Raw genomic sequence first — 17,043 nt, forward strand, 5'->3', positions numbered from 1 at the left:
GTGGGTGAAACACATCACTGTATACTACATTAGAACATAAAAACAGACATACTGGGTCAGACCAATGATCCATCTAGCCTAGTATCCTGTCTTCCGACAGTGGTCAATGCCAGACGCTTCAGAGGGAATAAACATTCTCCTCTTCTAAAAAGGTAATCATCATCATAGAAGTTTAGCGGAAGTTAAAGCTGCTAGAATCAGCCTCATCTTTCACTCTATGCTTTCACCCCACTCGGAAAAGGGATATTGCCAAAGCATGGACAAAGAACCAGCAGCAGTACAACTCCTAAAGAGTTGCAGGTGTATGATCCCCATGGTGATGCATATATGGAAGCACTGCAAAGGGGCTGGCACACAAGATCAGAACTTCCTTTCCATGGATACCCATAGGATCATCATTTTTAAAACCATGCCCCACTACCTCCTTTGCAAACCCAAGGCAAGATTCATCAGAAACCCAGCTAACTTCACCGCTCCTCCACGGGTTTCACCATGGGTTTTCATAGTAGTAAGTTAGGGTCAATGACTGCACACACTTTGCTCAGACAAACTACTCATGATTCCAACAGACATTTTGCCTGAGGAAGGAAATGCAGGATTATGCTAACTAACATGGGACAGGATACAATGTTTTCTTATTATTTTACTGATTTGAAGTTCTTTGGTGCAATTGTTTTAGTTGATAGTTAATTCAAAATAAAAAAAATTAAACATTTATTCCATCATCACTGTTTTGAGAAGACATTTTACCTATTACGTGTGTACATTTTAACAGTTTCTAACAAGCAAATATTTTGATGATAAAAGGCTTAGTCCTAGCCATTCAATCTACAATTACATAGTGCAAATTAAAATAGCCTAAAAATACTTAAATAAATTTGACATGGAAGTCATTAGACATCATTTTCATTTTTCTTAACACTTAATTTCTAATACAAGTACTTTTTCATGAAATAAAATCAAACCCATAGCCTCTTAAAAATATACCCAGAGAAAACAACAATTTTTTTTCATTTGCACTCTTATTACTCAAAGATAAACACTATCATTGGCACAGACCCAAATGTTACTCTCCAGGGTGTACAGACCACTGAATAATTTGTTCAAATGTCAGTTGTAATTTTCAAAAATCCTTTCTTGCCTCTGAATCTTAAACATCTGTAACAAATACTTGTTTTGAGAGTGCTTTACATTCATGACATCTGACCTTTTGCTGTACGCACCACAAAATTTAAGTTTCAAATACCATGCAAGCAGGAAATCTGATCATACCAGCAGTAGCCATCTGCGTGGTCCAATATCAAATATTAGTTCTTGGTTGCACAAAGTCATGTTACACATATCTTTTTACGCAGCTTCTATAATTAATTATAATTTGCTGCTTCTAAAGTGTGTTTCTTATGGGACATCTGGCCTTGAAACCTCTACCTTACCATTGAAAAAATACTTAGTGTCTGGGTGTTGTTTTTATATATAGATATATATGAAAGAGACAGAGAGAGAGAGCGCACACTGCATGGGTGGCATAACTAGGACCAGGTTTTCCAAAACAAAACAAAAATCTCTAATTCCAGAAATAGATTGACTTTCATTACAGAACATTTATCATATAAATGTAATGCAGAAATGTTCTCCAATGTAATTACTTTCAGATATCTAAATACTGGTATCAAATATTAACAGTTCATTAAGCAAATTGTGGAAGTTCTATAGAAGATGTCTTAATCATATGTTTATTTCCCAGGACTCTAATATAATTGGAGTATCTATTGAAATGAAATAAATGTTTAGACAAAGTAAGAAACCTAGAACTAAAACATGCTTTAGTGTTGAAGTGTTCCAACGTATTTGTTCACGTGTTCCAACGTATTTGTTGATTGACAATGAATGCTGAAGTATGGCAAGATGCTACTGCATATTTCACAAAGCTCTGTACTTTTTTTTTAAACTCATATATGCAAAATATAATAATATCCAGTTGCTGGTATAGTACCAGATTTTATTGTGGTGGAATGAAAATTTTACAGACATGAAGTGTTGTTATGCATCTGTCACAAACAAATAAATAAAAAGCTTTTAAAAGACACTAAAAAATGTCTTCCAAGAAGACTTTATATTTTAAGCAAATAACTTATTACATCAAAATGGAAAAAGATAGCTATACTGAAATAATAGGAACTTTAATAAAGCATTCCTACAGCAATAACTCATATCTTGAGGACACAGCCTAGTGATGCTCTATATAACTTAATCCAGCAGTGGGACACAACTTCTTGGGTGGTAAAAGCTGGAAGCACTTAGGATGCTATGTTGCTCTAAAGATTCATTTGCTACCTAGTCATAGGAAAATGTTGGCAGAGAGATTCATTAACCTGCTTTTACACCTGCAGGAACAACACTACAGTAAATAAAGTGAAAGAAGAGAAAGCATCACAGTTCTTGTGATATTAACCATGATTATTACTTCAGTGCAGACAAAGACTTTTGGCCAGACGTGACAGACAAAACAAATTAGCATTCCTGTAATACAACATCAACTACTTTATCAATTTTTTTGAAAAACCCTCAATTTAGCAACTATATTTTATATAAACTCATCATAGGCTTCTTACCTGGACTCCATCCTTTAGTTTCAAGATGCACTCCATTGTATTGATAGTGATGACAACTGGTTCTGAGCCTAGTTTTGTCCATGGTACATGGATTCGTAATTCATGAATATGTCCACTTAAAAAACTAAATGGTAGTTTCAGCTCCTAAAAAATATGAATTAACCAATTAGATATTAAAACTTAATTAAAAATAAAATCAAAATTGTCAAGGACACATTTGCTACTTTACAAAAAACTAAGAATAAAATCTTAAGAGTCACCTCGCACCCACGCCCTCCCCCCCAAAAAATCCTCAAAAGTTCTTTTTTCCACCGTCAGTTCTGTATTGCATAAGTCTTGTCACTTTAGTTAATAATTGGTCACATGCATTTACTCACACACATTTATTGTGCTTATGTGTTCAAAGGAAACATCTGGATTCTACTATGTCCCTGATAATTAAGAAAGGTTTAAACCACAGTCTCTCTTATATGCAGCTACAGTGAAATGCATCACTACTCTAGAAACATAACTATAGCATACTCACAACAATTAACAATGAAAGTTAATTATATTCATACGCATACTGTATTATTTCCATGGTGCCTGTGGAGCGCATGGAACCTTACAGATTAATATTAAAAACTGCAGGGGTGGGAGGGGGAAGAAGAGGTCTCTGCTCCAAAAACCTTTTAATACTTCAATGGGAGTTGCAAGTGCTCAGTATCTCTTAGGAACAGGCTCAAATCAGATGAAAGACAGCAAGAAATGACAAACACAAAGATGGAGCAGGTACTTAAAGAATGAGGGCTATGGTAAAAGAGTATGAGGGATGTTTTTATTACATATGTATCTTGTTGGTTACTTTTAATATATAAAGTTGAGTTTGTACTCTTTTCCTGCAGTGTTAACGTAATATTAGAGGTGAAGGGAACAAGTCAAACAGGAGGAAAGGAGGTCAACATGGAAAGACTAATCTAATCAGGCTACACTCCACACAGCAAAGAAAGATTTACTTTGTAGTTTATTTGACATACAGATGAGAGTTTCTGTACACACTGTATATACAACAAATCTTTTGAACATGGTCAGGATGAAATACATTCAGATTTATTTATTTTTTTAATACAAGCATTTCTTCTACTATAATCTATGCACAAGATTTCAATTAATTTTAATTATATAAAAATTTTGAAGAGTCTCCATTATTCCATTCAAGATCATTTGGGACAAGGAAAAGACTGACATCCAAAGTTTCTCAAAGGACCACATTTTAATTAACTTTAACTCCAAACAAAGATCTACTTATAAATTCTCAGAAAATTCATTCTGTACTCAAAATGTTATATGCCATTTTGCTGCCCATAACAAATGGAACCAATCACTTTACACCAGCTTTCCAACAGCCCAAACAACCAGGTAAGAATAGGAAGCATTATTCTCTCCAACAGCCTGACAAAATAAAAAAAATATATAACATACACGAGGCTTTCACACAGGAAGATAGCAGGCCAGTACGAGCTGCAATTTAATTGAGTTGTAGAAGTAAGCTAGGCTTCTTGTCTCTCAAATATTTAATTTCTATGCCAATCATCAGTATAGCAATGTTTATTTAGACACTGATTTGCCTTTACATGTGGGAATTCTAAGTTTACTTTAAAAGACATTCTGAAATAGCTTTTTTCCCCATTATTTACCAGATGGATTTAACTCAAAGTCCCATTTGTGTCCAAAGCTTCCTACAAGATATGGAAAAATGCTTTGAAGGGGGAAAAAAAAAAAAGCAACACCACACGTTTCTGAAAGCAGGAAGTGGAGCAAAATGCAGAGAGACACGGGTTGCCTATATACTTAGAAGGTAAATCAACTTTTCTGTGCCAAAGGAATGTTGATACAAATGTTGTCTGACGTTATCCTAATTGGACAAATAATTGTCTCTGCAGTGATATAATGCAAACCCTTTATTGTGGTACTTAAGAATGATAATTGAGGCAACACAGAACAAATGTGTGTGCCACATTTACTAATTTAACAAACATAACAGAAGCCTTATTTTTATTCCCCTTCAACTCTCATGGAATCTTTTCCCATTAAACTAAGTATTACATGGAATGTTGAACTATACTAGATTACATTTGTTTAATACTTAACACTTACATAGTGTTTTACATATTTGAAGAACTGTACAAACACTAAAAGATATATGCTGTAGCTCTAACATAAGATACAGGTTCAATGCAGAAATTGTTGGGTTAGAGTCTTTGGCATGTGTTATGCAGGAGGTAAGATTAGATTATTTTAGTGGTCCCTTCTAGCCTTAAAATATATGAACCCTCAATATCCCTGTGGGACAGGTAGGTAAGTTACGTATTATTACCTCTACTTCCATATTAAAATCAAAACTTGTCTTCCTCACATTCAGGACTCTGCTCTATAAATAATATATTACAGTGATGCCATACAATAGCCATACGATAATAATTAAGGCATTTTGTATTTGCAGTTCCAAGATTAGGTTAAACTAATTTTTAAAGACAGTTTTTTCATATTTTCCCTTCATTGTACCGCTATAAGGTTGTTTGGATGCTTTAACCGTGCATTTCTGTACCTTAACATGTTTGGATTTCTCTTAAGTGTAACCTTAACCGGATCTAAAAATTAATGGTAGCTTCAGTACAAGTGATCATGACTTGATCAGATTTCTAATGTGCAAACAGAATAAAGTTCAGACCAGTAATTATACACACACACACACACACACACACACAGAGTCCAGACTGTAAACTACCTTGTTTGTCCCAATGCGGCCTCCGTAGATGCTCCATGCTCCCACCCCAGCAGCAGCTTCCTTTCCCTGACCAGCGCACTATCTACCTCCGCAACCGTACCCCTCCCAATGGCACAGGGGAAGGCTGGGGACTACTTTACCCCGCAACAGACCCGCAGCCCCTGTCCGCCCGGCTCGCCACCCCCCACGAAGCTCCCAGGGCCTGCTAGGGCTGCTCCCAACTGGCGCGGCCCGGGGCAGGAGAACCAATCTGATACTCACGCATGAGGGTTAAAAGTTAGGGTGGGTTAACGGTAAGACCAATACTTACCGGATAACCAGTTAATATTTTACATCCCTATTTTCAATACTTCTAATGATTTGAAAATATACAACTTTAAAACATTATTTTAACTTTTAAGGGCAGATTCACCAATACACCAGAGAAGCACAAAGCAGTCAGAGTATATTGACCAGTTAAGTGAGGTTTACTACTGCTTTGCATTGCCAAAGCAGCGTAAAACTATCAAAATGTAAGGTGAATCTGTCCCTTACTTTGCAAGTGACTTAATGATTTCTACAGCTGTCTCGCTGAGACCAGCAATATGAGAAAGAAGTAGAAGCAGTCCAGCCCCAAAGTCCCATTGCTTGTATGCGATTAGAGATAATTAATTTCAAAAGGGGGAACTATACAAAAATGAGGGGGTTAGTTAGACAAAAGTTAAAAGGTACAGTGACTAAAGTGAAATCCCTGCAAGTTGCGTGGGCCCTTTTTAAAGACACCATAATAGAGGCCCAACTTCAATGTATACCCCAAATTAAGAAAAACAGTAAAAGAACTAAAAAAGAGCCACCGTGGCTTAACAACCATGTAAAAGAAGCAGTGAGAGATAAAAAGACTTCCTTTAAAAAGTGGAAGTCAAATCCTAGTGAGGCAAATAGAAAGGAGCACAAACACTGCCAACTTAAGTGCAAGAGTGTAATAAGAAAAGCCAAAGAGGAGTTTGAAGAACGGATAGCCAAAAACTCCAAAGGTAATAACAAAATGTTTTTTAAGTACATCAGAAGCAGGAAGCCTGCTAAACAACCAGTGGGGCCCCTTGATGATCAAAATACAAAAGGAGCGCTTAAAGACGATAAAGTCATTGCGGAGAAACTAAATGGATTCTTTGCTTCAGTCTTCACAGCTGAGGATGTTAGGGAGATTCCCAAACCTGAGCTGGCTTTTGTAGGTGACAAATCTGAGGAACTGTCACAGATTGAAGTGTCACTAGAGGAGGTTTTGGAATTAATTGATAAACTCAACATTAACAAGTCACCGGGACCAGATGGCATTCACCCAAGAGTTCTGAAAGAACTCAAATGTGAAGTTGCGGAACTATTAACTAAGGTTTGTAACCTGTCCTTTAAATCGGCTTCGGTACCCAATGACTGGAAGTTAGCTAGTGTAACGCCAATATTTAAAAAGGGCTTTAGAGGTGATCCCGGCAATTACAGACTGGTAAGACTAACGTCGGTACCGGGCAAATTAGTTGAAACAATAGTAAAGAATAAAATTGTCAGACACATAGAAAAACAAACTCTTGAGCAATAGTCAACATGGTTTCTGTAAAGGGAAATCGTGTCTTACTAATCTATTAGAATTCTTTGAAGGGGTCAACAAACATGTGGACAAGGGGGATCCGGTGGACATAGTGTACTTAGATTTCCAGAAAGCCTTTGACAAGGTCCCTTACCAAAGGCTCTTACGTAAATTAAGCTGTCATGGGATAAAAGGGAAGGTCCTTTCATGGATTGAGAACTGGTTAAAGGACAGGGAACAAAGGGTAGGAATTAATGGTAAATTCTCAGAATGGAGAGGGGTAACTAGTGGTGTTCCCCAAGGGTCAGTCATCGGACCAATCCTATTCAATTTATTCATAAATGATCTGGAGAAAGGGGTAAACAGTGAGGTGGCAAGTTTGCAGATGATACTAAACTGCTCAAGATAGTTAAGACCAAAGCAGATTGTGAAGAACTTCAAAAAGATCTCACAAAACTAAGTGATTGGGCAACAAAATGGCAAATGAAATTTAATGTGGATAAATGTAAAGTAATGCACATTGGAAAAAATAACCCCAACTATACATACAACATGATGGGGGCTAATTTAGCTACAACGAGTCAGGAAAAAGATCTTGGAATCATCGTGGATAGTTCTCTGAAGATGTCCACGCAGTGTGCAGAGGCGGTCAAAAAAGCAAACAGGATGTTAGGAATCATTAAAAAGGGGATAGAGAATAAGACTGAGAATATATTATTGCCCTTATATAAATCTATGGTACGCCCACATCTCGAATACTGTGTACAGATGTGGTCTCCTCACCTCAAAAAAGATATTCTAGCACTAGAAAAGGTTCAGAAAAGGGCAACTAAAATGATTAGGGGTTTAGAGAGGGTCCCATACAAGGAAAGATTAAAGAGGCTAGGACTCTTCAGCTTGGAAAAGAGAAGACTAAGGGGGGACATGATAGAGGTATATAAAATCATGAGTGATGTTGAGAAAGTGGATAAGGAAAAGTTATTTACTTATTCCCATAATACAAGAACTAGGGGTCACCAAATGAAATTAATAGGCAGCAGGTTTAAAACAAATAAAAGGAAGTTCTTCTTCACGCAGCGCACAGTCAACTTGTGGAACTCCTTACCTGAGGAGGTTGTGAAGGCTAGGACTATAACAATGTTTAAAAGGGGACTGGATAAATTCATGGTGGCTAAGTCCATAAATGGCTATTAGCCAGGATGGGTAAGAATGGTGTCCCTAGCCTCTGTTCGTCAGAGGATGGAGATGGATGGCAGGAGAGAGATCACTTGATCATTGCCTGTTAGGTTCACTCCCTCTGGGGCACCTGGCATTGGCCACTGTCGGTAGACAGATACTGGGCTAGATGGACCTTTGGTCTGACCCGGTACGGCCTTTCTTATGTTCTCTCTGCATTTCTGCTTCAGTTCCCCAGCAGCGCTACCTGGAGTGCAGCTGAGAGTCCTTTAAGCACAGACACCTAGTCATAATGCAGCCACAGAACCTTTAAACAGCAGTGCAACGAGGCCAAATAATCTATAAAGGACAGTCTTTTCGTTCTGTGTTTGTACAGTGCCTAGCACAGAGGGGTCCTGGTCCTCGAGTAGAGCTCCTAGGTGCAATGGTAATACAAATAATAATAATACCAAAGAGAATGCCTAACATGTATCCTGTCTCCCTCACACTACTGACTCATTCAACCAATAGAAACATTGCATGCAAGACAGCTGTAAAGGGAAAGATGATTTGTTGAGTTTCTTCTGATACCACAATGCCCCCCCTTAAAAGTTACCTGAGCTATTATTTCTATAGTGCCTATAGTAATACAAAATAATTAATAACTTAATTTCAACACAATTTTTTCCACTATAATCTATGTACAAAATTTCAATTCATTTTAATTATATAAAAATTTTGAAGAGTCTCCATTATTCCATTCAAGGTCATTTGGGACAAGGAAAAGACTTAGGTCCAAAGTTTCTTAAAGGACCACATTTTAATTAACTTTAAACTCCAAAGATCTACTTGTAAATTCTCAGAAAATTCATTCTGTACTCAAAGAGTGGGTGCTGTCATTTTTATAAGGATGCATGTATTTTTCATACATAACAAAAATGCTGAACCTTTCCTTTAAGTGAAAAATGGAACTCAGGCTTAACTACATAGTTGCAATCAGTGCCTGCATAATAAAGAAAAAAAATGCATGTGCTCTTGAGATAAATTTAACAGAAGTTAAATTTTATTCATATGCACTTAGCATTATTTACATAAAATTCTGCAAATTATTTTTAAAAAGCCTTAGGACGGTGGCCTGATAGCCCAGGAGACTGAAAAACTCTTTGGGCTCATTCTAAGCCTTCCTGGAAGTCAATGAGAATCTTTCAACTGAGTTTGGCGAGTACTGGCTCCAACCTGGCATCGACAGAATAGATTCAGCACATTTCCTCTAGTTACTTTTGTCGTGTACCTCCATCCCAGCTTGGAGTGCCTTCCTCTAGAACAGTGGTTCTCAAACTTTTTCTTTCGCAGACCCCTTGAAAATTGCTGAGGGTCTTGGCGTACCACTTAATGATCCTTCCAAATGTTGTTTGTATCATTAGCTAACTATTGTAAAGCACTTTGGATAAAAGTGCAATATTAAAAAAACTAAATAATAATTAACATGTTTTTGTTCTATAAATAAAAGCACACAACTCATATTTTAATATCAGCAGTCTCTCCCCTGCCATGGCAGCCACCGAGCTGGGGCTGGGAAGGAGAGGGGTCTCTCCCCAGCAGCCGCAGCCCTGGAGCTGGAGCAAGTTGCCTCTTTTTCTGGCCGCCACAGCCCTGCACGTCCCAAATTCCCCCCACTCCCTCTTTTCATCCCATGGCCGCCCTCCACCTACCTCCTATTTCCCCCACCTCACCGCACTGGCCCCTCTCACCTACTCCCTATTCCCCCCAAGGCCACCATCTCACCTTACATGTGCATCTTCTCCAGGGTCCAGGCACCTAATTAGTGGAGCCACGCCTGCATGGCTCCACTAATTAGGTGGGCAGCCCTTCATTCTCTCATGTGCGGCTGCCCAGGTGCACACCTTAGAAGGAACTATCCGCGGACCACCTGAATGGAGCTCGCAGATCACTGGTGGTCCGCGAACCACAGTTTGAGAACCTCTGCTCTATAAGGAGGTATGTGGTCCATCTTCAATTCCCATTCACTCTCTGAATTCTGATGAGGCTGCCAACTAGAGTGTCAATTATAGTTATTGTTTTAATGAGGGCACCTACCCACGTAAAACTAAACTAAGGGCACCAGGTCACTCATTTCATGTAGACTAACAGGTGTCAAAAAACTTGCTTTCGTTGAACTAAATTTTGCTTTGAGATATTGACTTAAATGAGAGTTGTGGATATATAAGAGTTGCATGTAAGTATCTGAGGCAACATTAGCTCCTATAAGTAAAATGACAACAGACTCCATTGTTTCCCATAGATATATACATATACCAAATATTAAACTCAATACTTACATAAATTTTCTACATCATAGTATCTGAGCACTTTGCAGACAATAATTAATATGTCTTCACCACACTCCTTCTTACTATGACTATCCCATTCTACCAGTGGGGAATTGAGGCACATACAGATTAAGGACCCAGTCTTGAAAACACATACACAAGAACATAAGAACATAAGAACATAAGAAAGGCCATACCGGGTCAGACCAAAGGTCCATCTAGCCCAGTATCTGTCTACCGACAGTGGCCAATGCCAGGTGCCCCAGAGAGAGTGGACCTAACAGGCAACGATCAAGTGATCTCTCTCCTGCCATCCATCTCCATCCTCTGACGAACAGAGGCTAGGGACACCATTCCTTACCCATCCTGGCTAATAGCCATTTATGGACTTAGCCACCATGAATTTATCCAGTCCCCTTTTAAACATTGTTATAGTCCTAGCCTTCACAACCTCCTCAGGTAAGGAGTTCCACAAGTTGACTGTGCGCTGCGTGAAGAAGAACTTCCTTTTATTTGTTTTAAACCTGCTGCCTATTAATTTCATTTGGTGACCCCTAGTTCTTATATTATGTGAATAAGTAAATAACTTTTCCTTATCCACTTTCTCAACATCACTCATGATTTTATATACCTCTATCATGTCCCCCCTTAGTCTTCTCTTTTCCAAACTGAAGAGTCCTAGCCTCTTTAATCTTTCCTCATATGGGACCTTCTCTAAACCCCTAATCATTTTAGTTGCTCTTTTCTGAACCTTTTCTAGTGCTAGAATATCTTTTTTGAGGTGAGGAGACCACATCTGTACACAGTATTCGAGATGTGGGCGTACCATGGATTTATATAAGGGCAATAATATATTCTCAGTCTTATTCTCTATCCCCTTTTTAATGATTCCTAACATCCTGTTTGCTTTTTTGACCGCCTCTGCACACTGCGTGGACATCTTCAGAGAACTATCCACGATAACTCCAAGATCTTTTTCCTGACTCGTTGTAGCTAAATTAGCCCCCATCATGTTGTATGTATAGTTGGGGTTATTTTTTCCAATGTGCATTACTTTACATTTATCCACATTAAATTTCATTTGCCATTTTGTTGCCCAATCACTTAGTTTTGTGAGATCTTTTTGAAGTTCTTCACAATCTGCTTTGGTCTTAACTATCTTGAGCAGTTTAGTATCATCTGCAAACTTTGCCACCTCACTGATTACCCCTTTCTCCAGATCATTTATGAATAAATTGAATAGGATTGGTCCTAGGACTGACCCTTGGGGAACACCACTAGTTACCCCTCTCCATTCTGAGAATTTACCATTAATTCCTACCCTTTGTTCCCTGTCCTTTAACCAGTTCTCAATCCATGAAAGGACCTTTCCTTTTATCCCATGACAGCTTAATTTACGTAAGAGCCTTTGGTGAGGGACCTTGTCAAAGGCTTTCTGGAAATCTAAGTACACTATGTCCACCGGATCCCCCTTGTCCACATGTTTGTTGACCCCTTCAAAGAACTCTAATAGATTAGTAAGACACGATTTCCCAAGGAAGCAATTTTGCACACATAAGTAGTCTCACTAAAGCTCAATGAGATTTGCAGGTGCAAATGTTTGCAGGATGGGGACCTACACAACTTGCCCACAGTTAAAAAGAAAGTTTATGGCAGAGCCATTAAATGAACCCAGATTTCATGGATCACCAGAAAACTATGCTTTCTTTCCTAGATTCAAGGGATTCTATTCCAATCCAACTACTTCAAAAAACATGTCCACTTACTATACTTAGTAAAAGTAATTACGTTATGACAGGAATCACCAGATGGGATTGTTAAACAGTCTTTCAAGTACATCAGAACGGCTACACTGAGTCAGACCAACAGTCCATCTAGCCTAGCATCCTGTCCTCTGACAGTGGCCAATACCAGGTGCCCCAAGGAAATGAACAGAACAGGCAATCAAGAGGTTCATCCCATCATCCATTCCCAGCTTCTGGCAAACAGAGGCTAGGGACATTCAGAGTATTATGTAGCATCCCTGCCCATCCTGGTTAATAGCCATTAACACACCTATCCGTCCTGGAACTTATCAAGTTCTTTTTTTAAGTCTTTTCTTGGGCTTGATGTACACTACCGACTTATGTCAGTATAACTATCTCGGTCAGCAGTTTGGAAAATTCACACCCTTGAGGGATGCCGTTATACCAACCGAACTCCGTAGACAGCGCTATGTCAACAGGAGGACTTCTCCCACTGACATAGCTACCACCTCTCCGGGAAGAGGAGTACCTATACCTAGAAGCTCCCCCATCAATGTAGATAGCATCTTCACTAAGTGCTACAGAGGTGCAAGGAGTCTTTGAAGAAATACTGTTTTGTGATGAAGTTTCCTTTTGAGGGAGCTGTAGAAAGCAACAAGATGTTTTGCTCTCTGCCTTAATTTAACTGAAGTAAATTCTAGGTGCAGACCTGCTTCCTAGGAACCAGGCAGTTTGTGGGCTGAGATTCCCAAAAGAGCAGATTGCCTACATGCTGTTTGTGAATGCACCTGCTCAAGGACTAGAGTATATGGAGTAGATAAAAACAAGTTACCCAAAGAAAATACCCATAGTCCACACTATCAATTTCTCCTTCAAAGGAAAACTGACCTACAAGGCTCTAAAACTCATTGGAGAGGCAATACGAGTAGTCATCAAAGTGGGATACTTTCCAAGGAGAGAGATAGTGAGCTGGTATTACTGCTGAACCAAAATGGAACAAATAGCTGAGACACTAGCAGAAATCAAAGCACGGCAGAAGAAATTAAAAGACGACCTAACAGTTTCTGGAAACTTCTCAGAAAGAAGTGAGGGATAGCCCAAAGGCAGAGATCTAACATAATCAGCTGGAAACAAAACCTCTGTTGATTAAGACGACATGAAGGGTCAGGACAGATTTTGAAACCCAGCTACAAAATGCCTAGTGTGTGCTGACAAATTGGATTGAACAGGTGACCACTGACTTAATTACCATGGACCAAAAAGTTTTTCAAGAAATAGAAATAAACCAGAAAGCTTTGGGCAACACAGAACTTGCTAATAAAGCTGAGATGCAGCAAGGACTTCAAGGACTGAAAAACTGCTTTGCAAGAAAACTCAGGAGGGTGCAGATAACCTTAGAAGTCTGCCACTGCCATAGGAATCAAGCCAGAATTTAGGTAAAACTGGAGATTTCCACTCTATTTGTAGCCTACAGGAACTCTGATGAGGAAGAAACAAATGTTCAGGGGCTAAAATAATTCAGAAGTCCCACTATCATTGAGGAAAAAACTTCCTGGGAGACTTTCTTAGTTCATTTTACCATACCCCAAATGAATGGTTGGTGATAGGAACAGAAGAGTGTTTGGGGATGAGGGTGTTCTCGCTGCTAGCTTGAATGATGCTGTAAAACTTAAACCACAAAAAGAGAAACTGAGCTGGTACAAGCCTCTGATATGAAGTTTGGAGCCAGATATCAGTATGACCTGCCAGGGCTCAGCAAAGGGGTAGAAGAGACCCCATATGAACTGACAAATGACCCAAGGAAATTAGATATGCCAGAAACAACGGATACAAGCAAGGATACCCAGCTGGACTTGGACTTGCAAGATCACCAAAAGGTGAGGGAGGGGAATTTGCTACAGAACTACAGTCTTTCCATGCACAACCCATCAAAAAGATGAAAGCTGCTACCGAAGAAGTTGGAACCTTTCTGTAATGAGTCCCGTAAGTTAAAATCTGCATCTAAATGATTAAAAGGAGGATTTTAATTTGATTCACAACATTTTGAATGGTTTTAAATATCATTAAATTCAGATAGTAAAATAAAAGATTGATAATATTTTTTAAAGGGAGAAGCAGTTCAGTTAAGTGCTGGTACTGTGAAACAACTGATCACTGAAAGAAGGGATATGCTCATAAAGAGACTGCTGTCTCTTCAAGTACAGTGATTTGCAGAAATGCAAATGTTCCTTGTTCATCCACTAGAACAGGGGATGTGGGATCCCCAGAGCAGCTGACCAACAGGGGGAAAAAGCTCCAAAAAGAGGTCTAGATGGGAACAAAACAGATAGCAAAAATAATAATGATTGTAAGTGAATACTGATATACTGATAGTATCTTGAACATTTTACTGAACTTATTTTAAATTGAGCCACATACATAGTAGCTACTGTTAACATACCTGTTCAAGTACATCCAGCTTCAATTCAAGTTTGCTAAGAACCACATCTCCTCCCCATAGTGACAGCTGTAGATCTGAGGGCTTCAAGTTCTTAATGTAGCGATTCACATAACTCATTAAAATAGGAGTCACATAGGACTCTAGCATTGTGGAAGATTTCTGGATTATACACCAAGCACTTTAAAAAAAAAATCAGTAAGAGACCACATTAAAAATTAGCAGCATTAGTTAATGCAATGTATGGAAATGTGAAAATTTATTTCAAGTTTTGCTTACTAAACAGGGGTTATATATACTTAAAGAAAATATTTGAGACTCAAAATGTACATATATTAAATATTTGTATTCATGAATTTCCAACCTATTTGCATTAGAACCAATAGTAAGCTTGTACAATATATAAAAAATTAATCAGCAGAACGGCATGCTTGCCATATCTTTACATAATACTTAACAGGAAAATAATAATCTCTGGATCTACACAAATCCTGACAATTTATAAACTCACCTTTTGCTGATGACAACAGACAGATTAGAACATTGGCTCGGACTGAACTGGCACCGATCTTATAATGAGTTTTGAACAATTTTTAGATATCAAGAGTGAAGTTCTATTTTCTACCACTCTTGGCAAACCAAAGTACTAATTGCATTTGGCACAGCAGTTTCTGACACAGACAGTCACAAGACATGCACATCTTATTTTCATGACTGTCCAGCATATAATGCAATCTTATATTAGCCCACTTCAGTACTACACAAATCCTATAAATAGGCTTGGCAGAATTTGACTTTTTTTTATATATAATTTTGATGGACAATATTGGTTTATTTTTAAACATTTTTCTCAATTGTTATCTATTTTAATTTTCACAGTTGTACAAAATTATGGGGGGTGAGTTAGAATAATTATTTAATGAAAGTAGACATTCAGATTCAAAGAGTTAAAGCTTTATAAACCTTAAATTACAAATTCTCAACATCACATGTCAAACATACACAGTAAACATCCTTAAACCAGACTCTAATAAATTCTCAAGCAGCATTTTTCTTACTTTGCTTGTCTGTAAATTTCTATTATTATGGAAGGAAATTTTTTGCAGGTTTGTCTACTGTGACATTAACATTTCCTGACATTTACCAATAAAAATCTGCTGGTAATCATTCCACACCTATATCAGGACAGTCACCCCCTCACTATCACCTGCCTTCAAAGCTCCCACCCTCACTATCACCCTTCACCACCAACTGCCCCCAATCCCCACAACTACCCTTGCTGCCCCCAACCCTCCCACTCGCCCCCATCATCGCCAGCCCACAGCCCTTCCACACTCCCGCCCCTCACCCCTCCCTGCTTTCACCACCCACCCGCGCCTCTGCCTGCTCCCAACCTTCCCACTTGCCCCTCACCATCCCCCGCCCCTCACCCCGACTACCCCCAACCACCCTCCCGCTCCTCACGCTGACTGACCCAACCCCCCCCCCTTGGGTAATGGTAAATGGTGCGGGGTAAAGGCCCCCAGGAAGAGATGGGGGTAACTGTGCGGAGGGTAAAAGCCCCCAACCCTCCCACACTACCCTACCCCCGCCTGCCCCCAACCCGCCCCACGCGCCGCACTCGCCACTACCTGCCACCAACCAACCCCTTCACGCTACTGCCGCCCCGCCACGCGCCCCCAGCACTCACCGCACCGAACGCCGTCCCCAGGGCCCGCTCCCCGCCGACCCCGGCAGCCGAGCTCCTGAGCCGCCGTCCCAGGCTAAGCTGCCCGCAGCGCCTCACCGTGACGGCTGGCAGCCGCAGCGCTACCGCTCGGCCGGGCAGTTCCGGGTTCCCCGGTTGGTGTGCTCCCCTCACGCGCCCCCCGCGCGTTCTCGGCGCAGGCTCGGCCGCGCTGCCCGGCCGGAAGAATCGGGCGGTGACACCGAGAGGCGGGAGCGCCGCGCGGGCCTCGGTGCAGCGGCTGCGTGTTGGGGGCTCAGCGCCGCGCGGGGTAAAAGCCCCCGGGGTGGAGATGGGGGGAGAGTAAATCGTGCCGCGGTAAAAGCCCCCGGGGTGGAGATGGGGGGAGAGTAAATCGTGCCGCGGTAAAAGCCCCCGGGGTGGAGATGAGGGGAGAGTAAATCGTGCCGCGGTAAAAGCCCCCCGGGTGGAGATGAGGGAAGGGTAAATGGTGCCAGGGTAAAAGCCCCCTCAGGTAGAGATGGGGGGTAATTGTGCCTGGCTAAAAGCCTCCCCTCCCCCCTACACACACGTGGAGAAGGTAGTAATATAACTTGGAATGGGCTTCTTATCTAACCCCGTTGTAGGCTGAGCCTGTTCATTTCTATGAGCCTTGCGAGGGAGGGAGGGTTCTGTACAGCAGCAGCAGGGCCCAACTGAAGGGAGAAAGAAGCCAGACACCCTTGAGCAGCAGCAAGTTGGGGTGGACC

General features: G+C 40.3%; 1 protein-coding gene across 5 annotated transcripts in view; it reads right to left on the reverse strand.

Annotated features, from left to right (window-relative positions):
• The window catches only part of VPS13B (vacuolar protein sorting 13 homolog B), a 902,514-nt gene extending 886,079 nt beyond the window's left edge, over nt 1-16,435 (reverse strand). For all 5 annotated transcript variants that reach the window (XM_045002958.1, XM_045002959.1, XM_045002960.1 and 2 more), the window contains exons 1-3: nt 16,298-16,435; nt 14,611-14,788; nt 2,613-2,756 (exon numbers count right to left, since the gene is read on the reverse strand). In XM_045002958.1, the coding sequence (XP_044858893.1) occupies nt 2,613-2,756; nt 14,611-14,757 (291 nt within the window). In that variant the 5' untranslated portion in view covers nt 14,758-14,788; nt 16,298-16,435. The remainder of the gene's footprint in view (nt 1-2,612; nt 2,757-14,610; nt 14,789-16,297) is intronic.
• Nucleotides 16,436-17,043: the final 608 nt, after the last annotated feature.

This window comes from Mauremys mutica, chromosome 2 (genome assembly GCF_020497125.1).
Source record: "Mauremys mutica isolate MM-2020 ecotype Southern chromosome 2, ASM2049712v1, whole genome shotgun sequence".
Taxonomy (NCBI): domain Eukaryota; kingdom Metazoa; phylum Chordata; order Testudines; family Geoemydidae; genus Mauremys; species Mauremys mutica.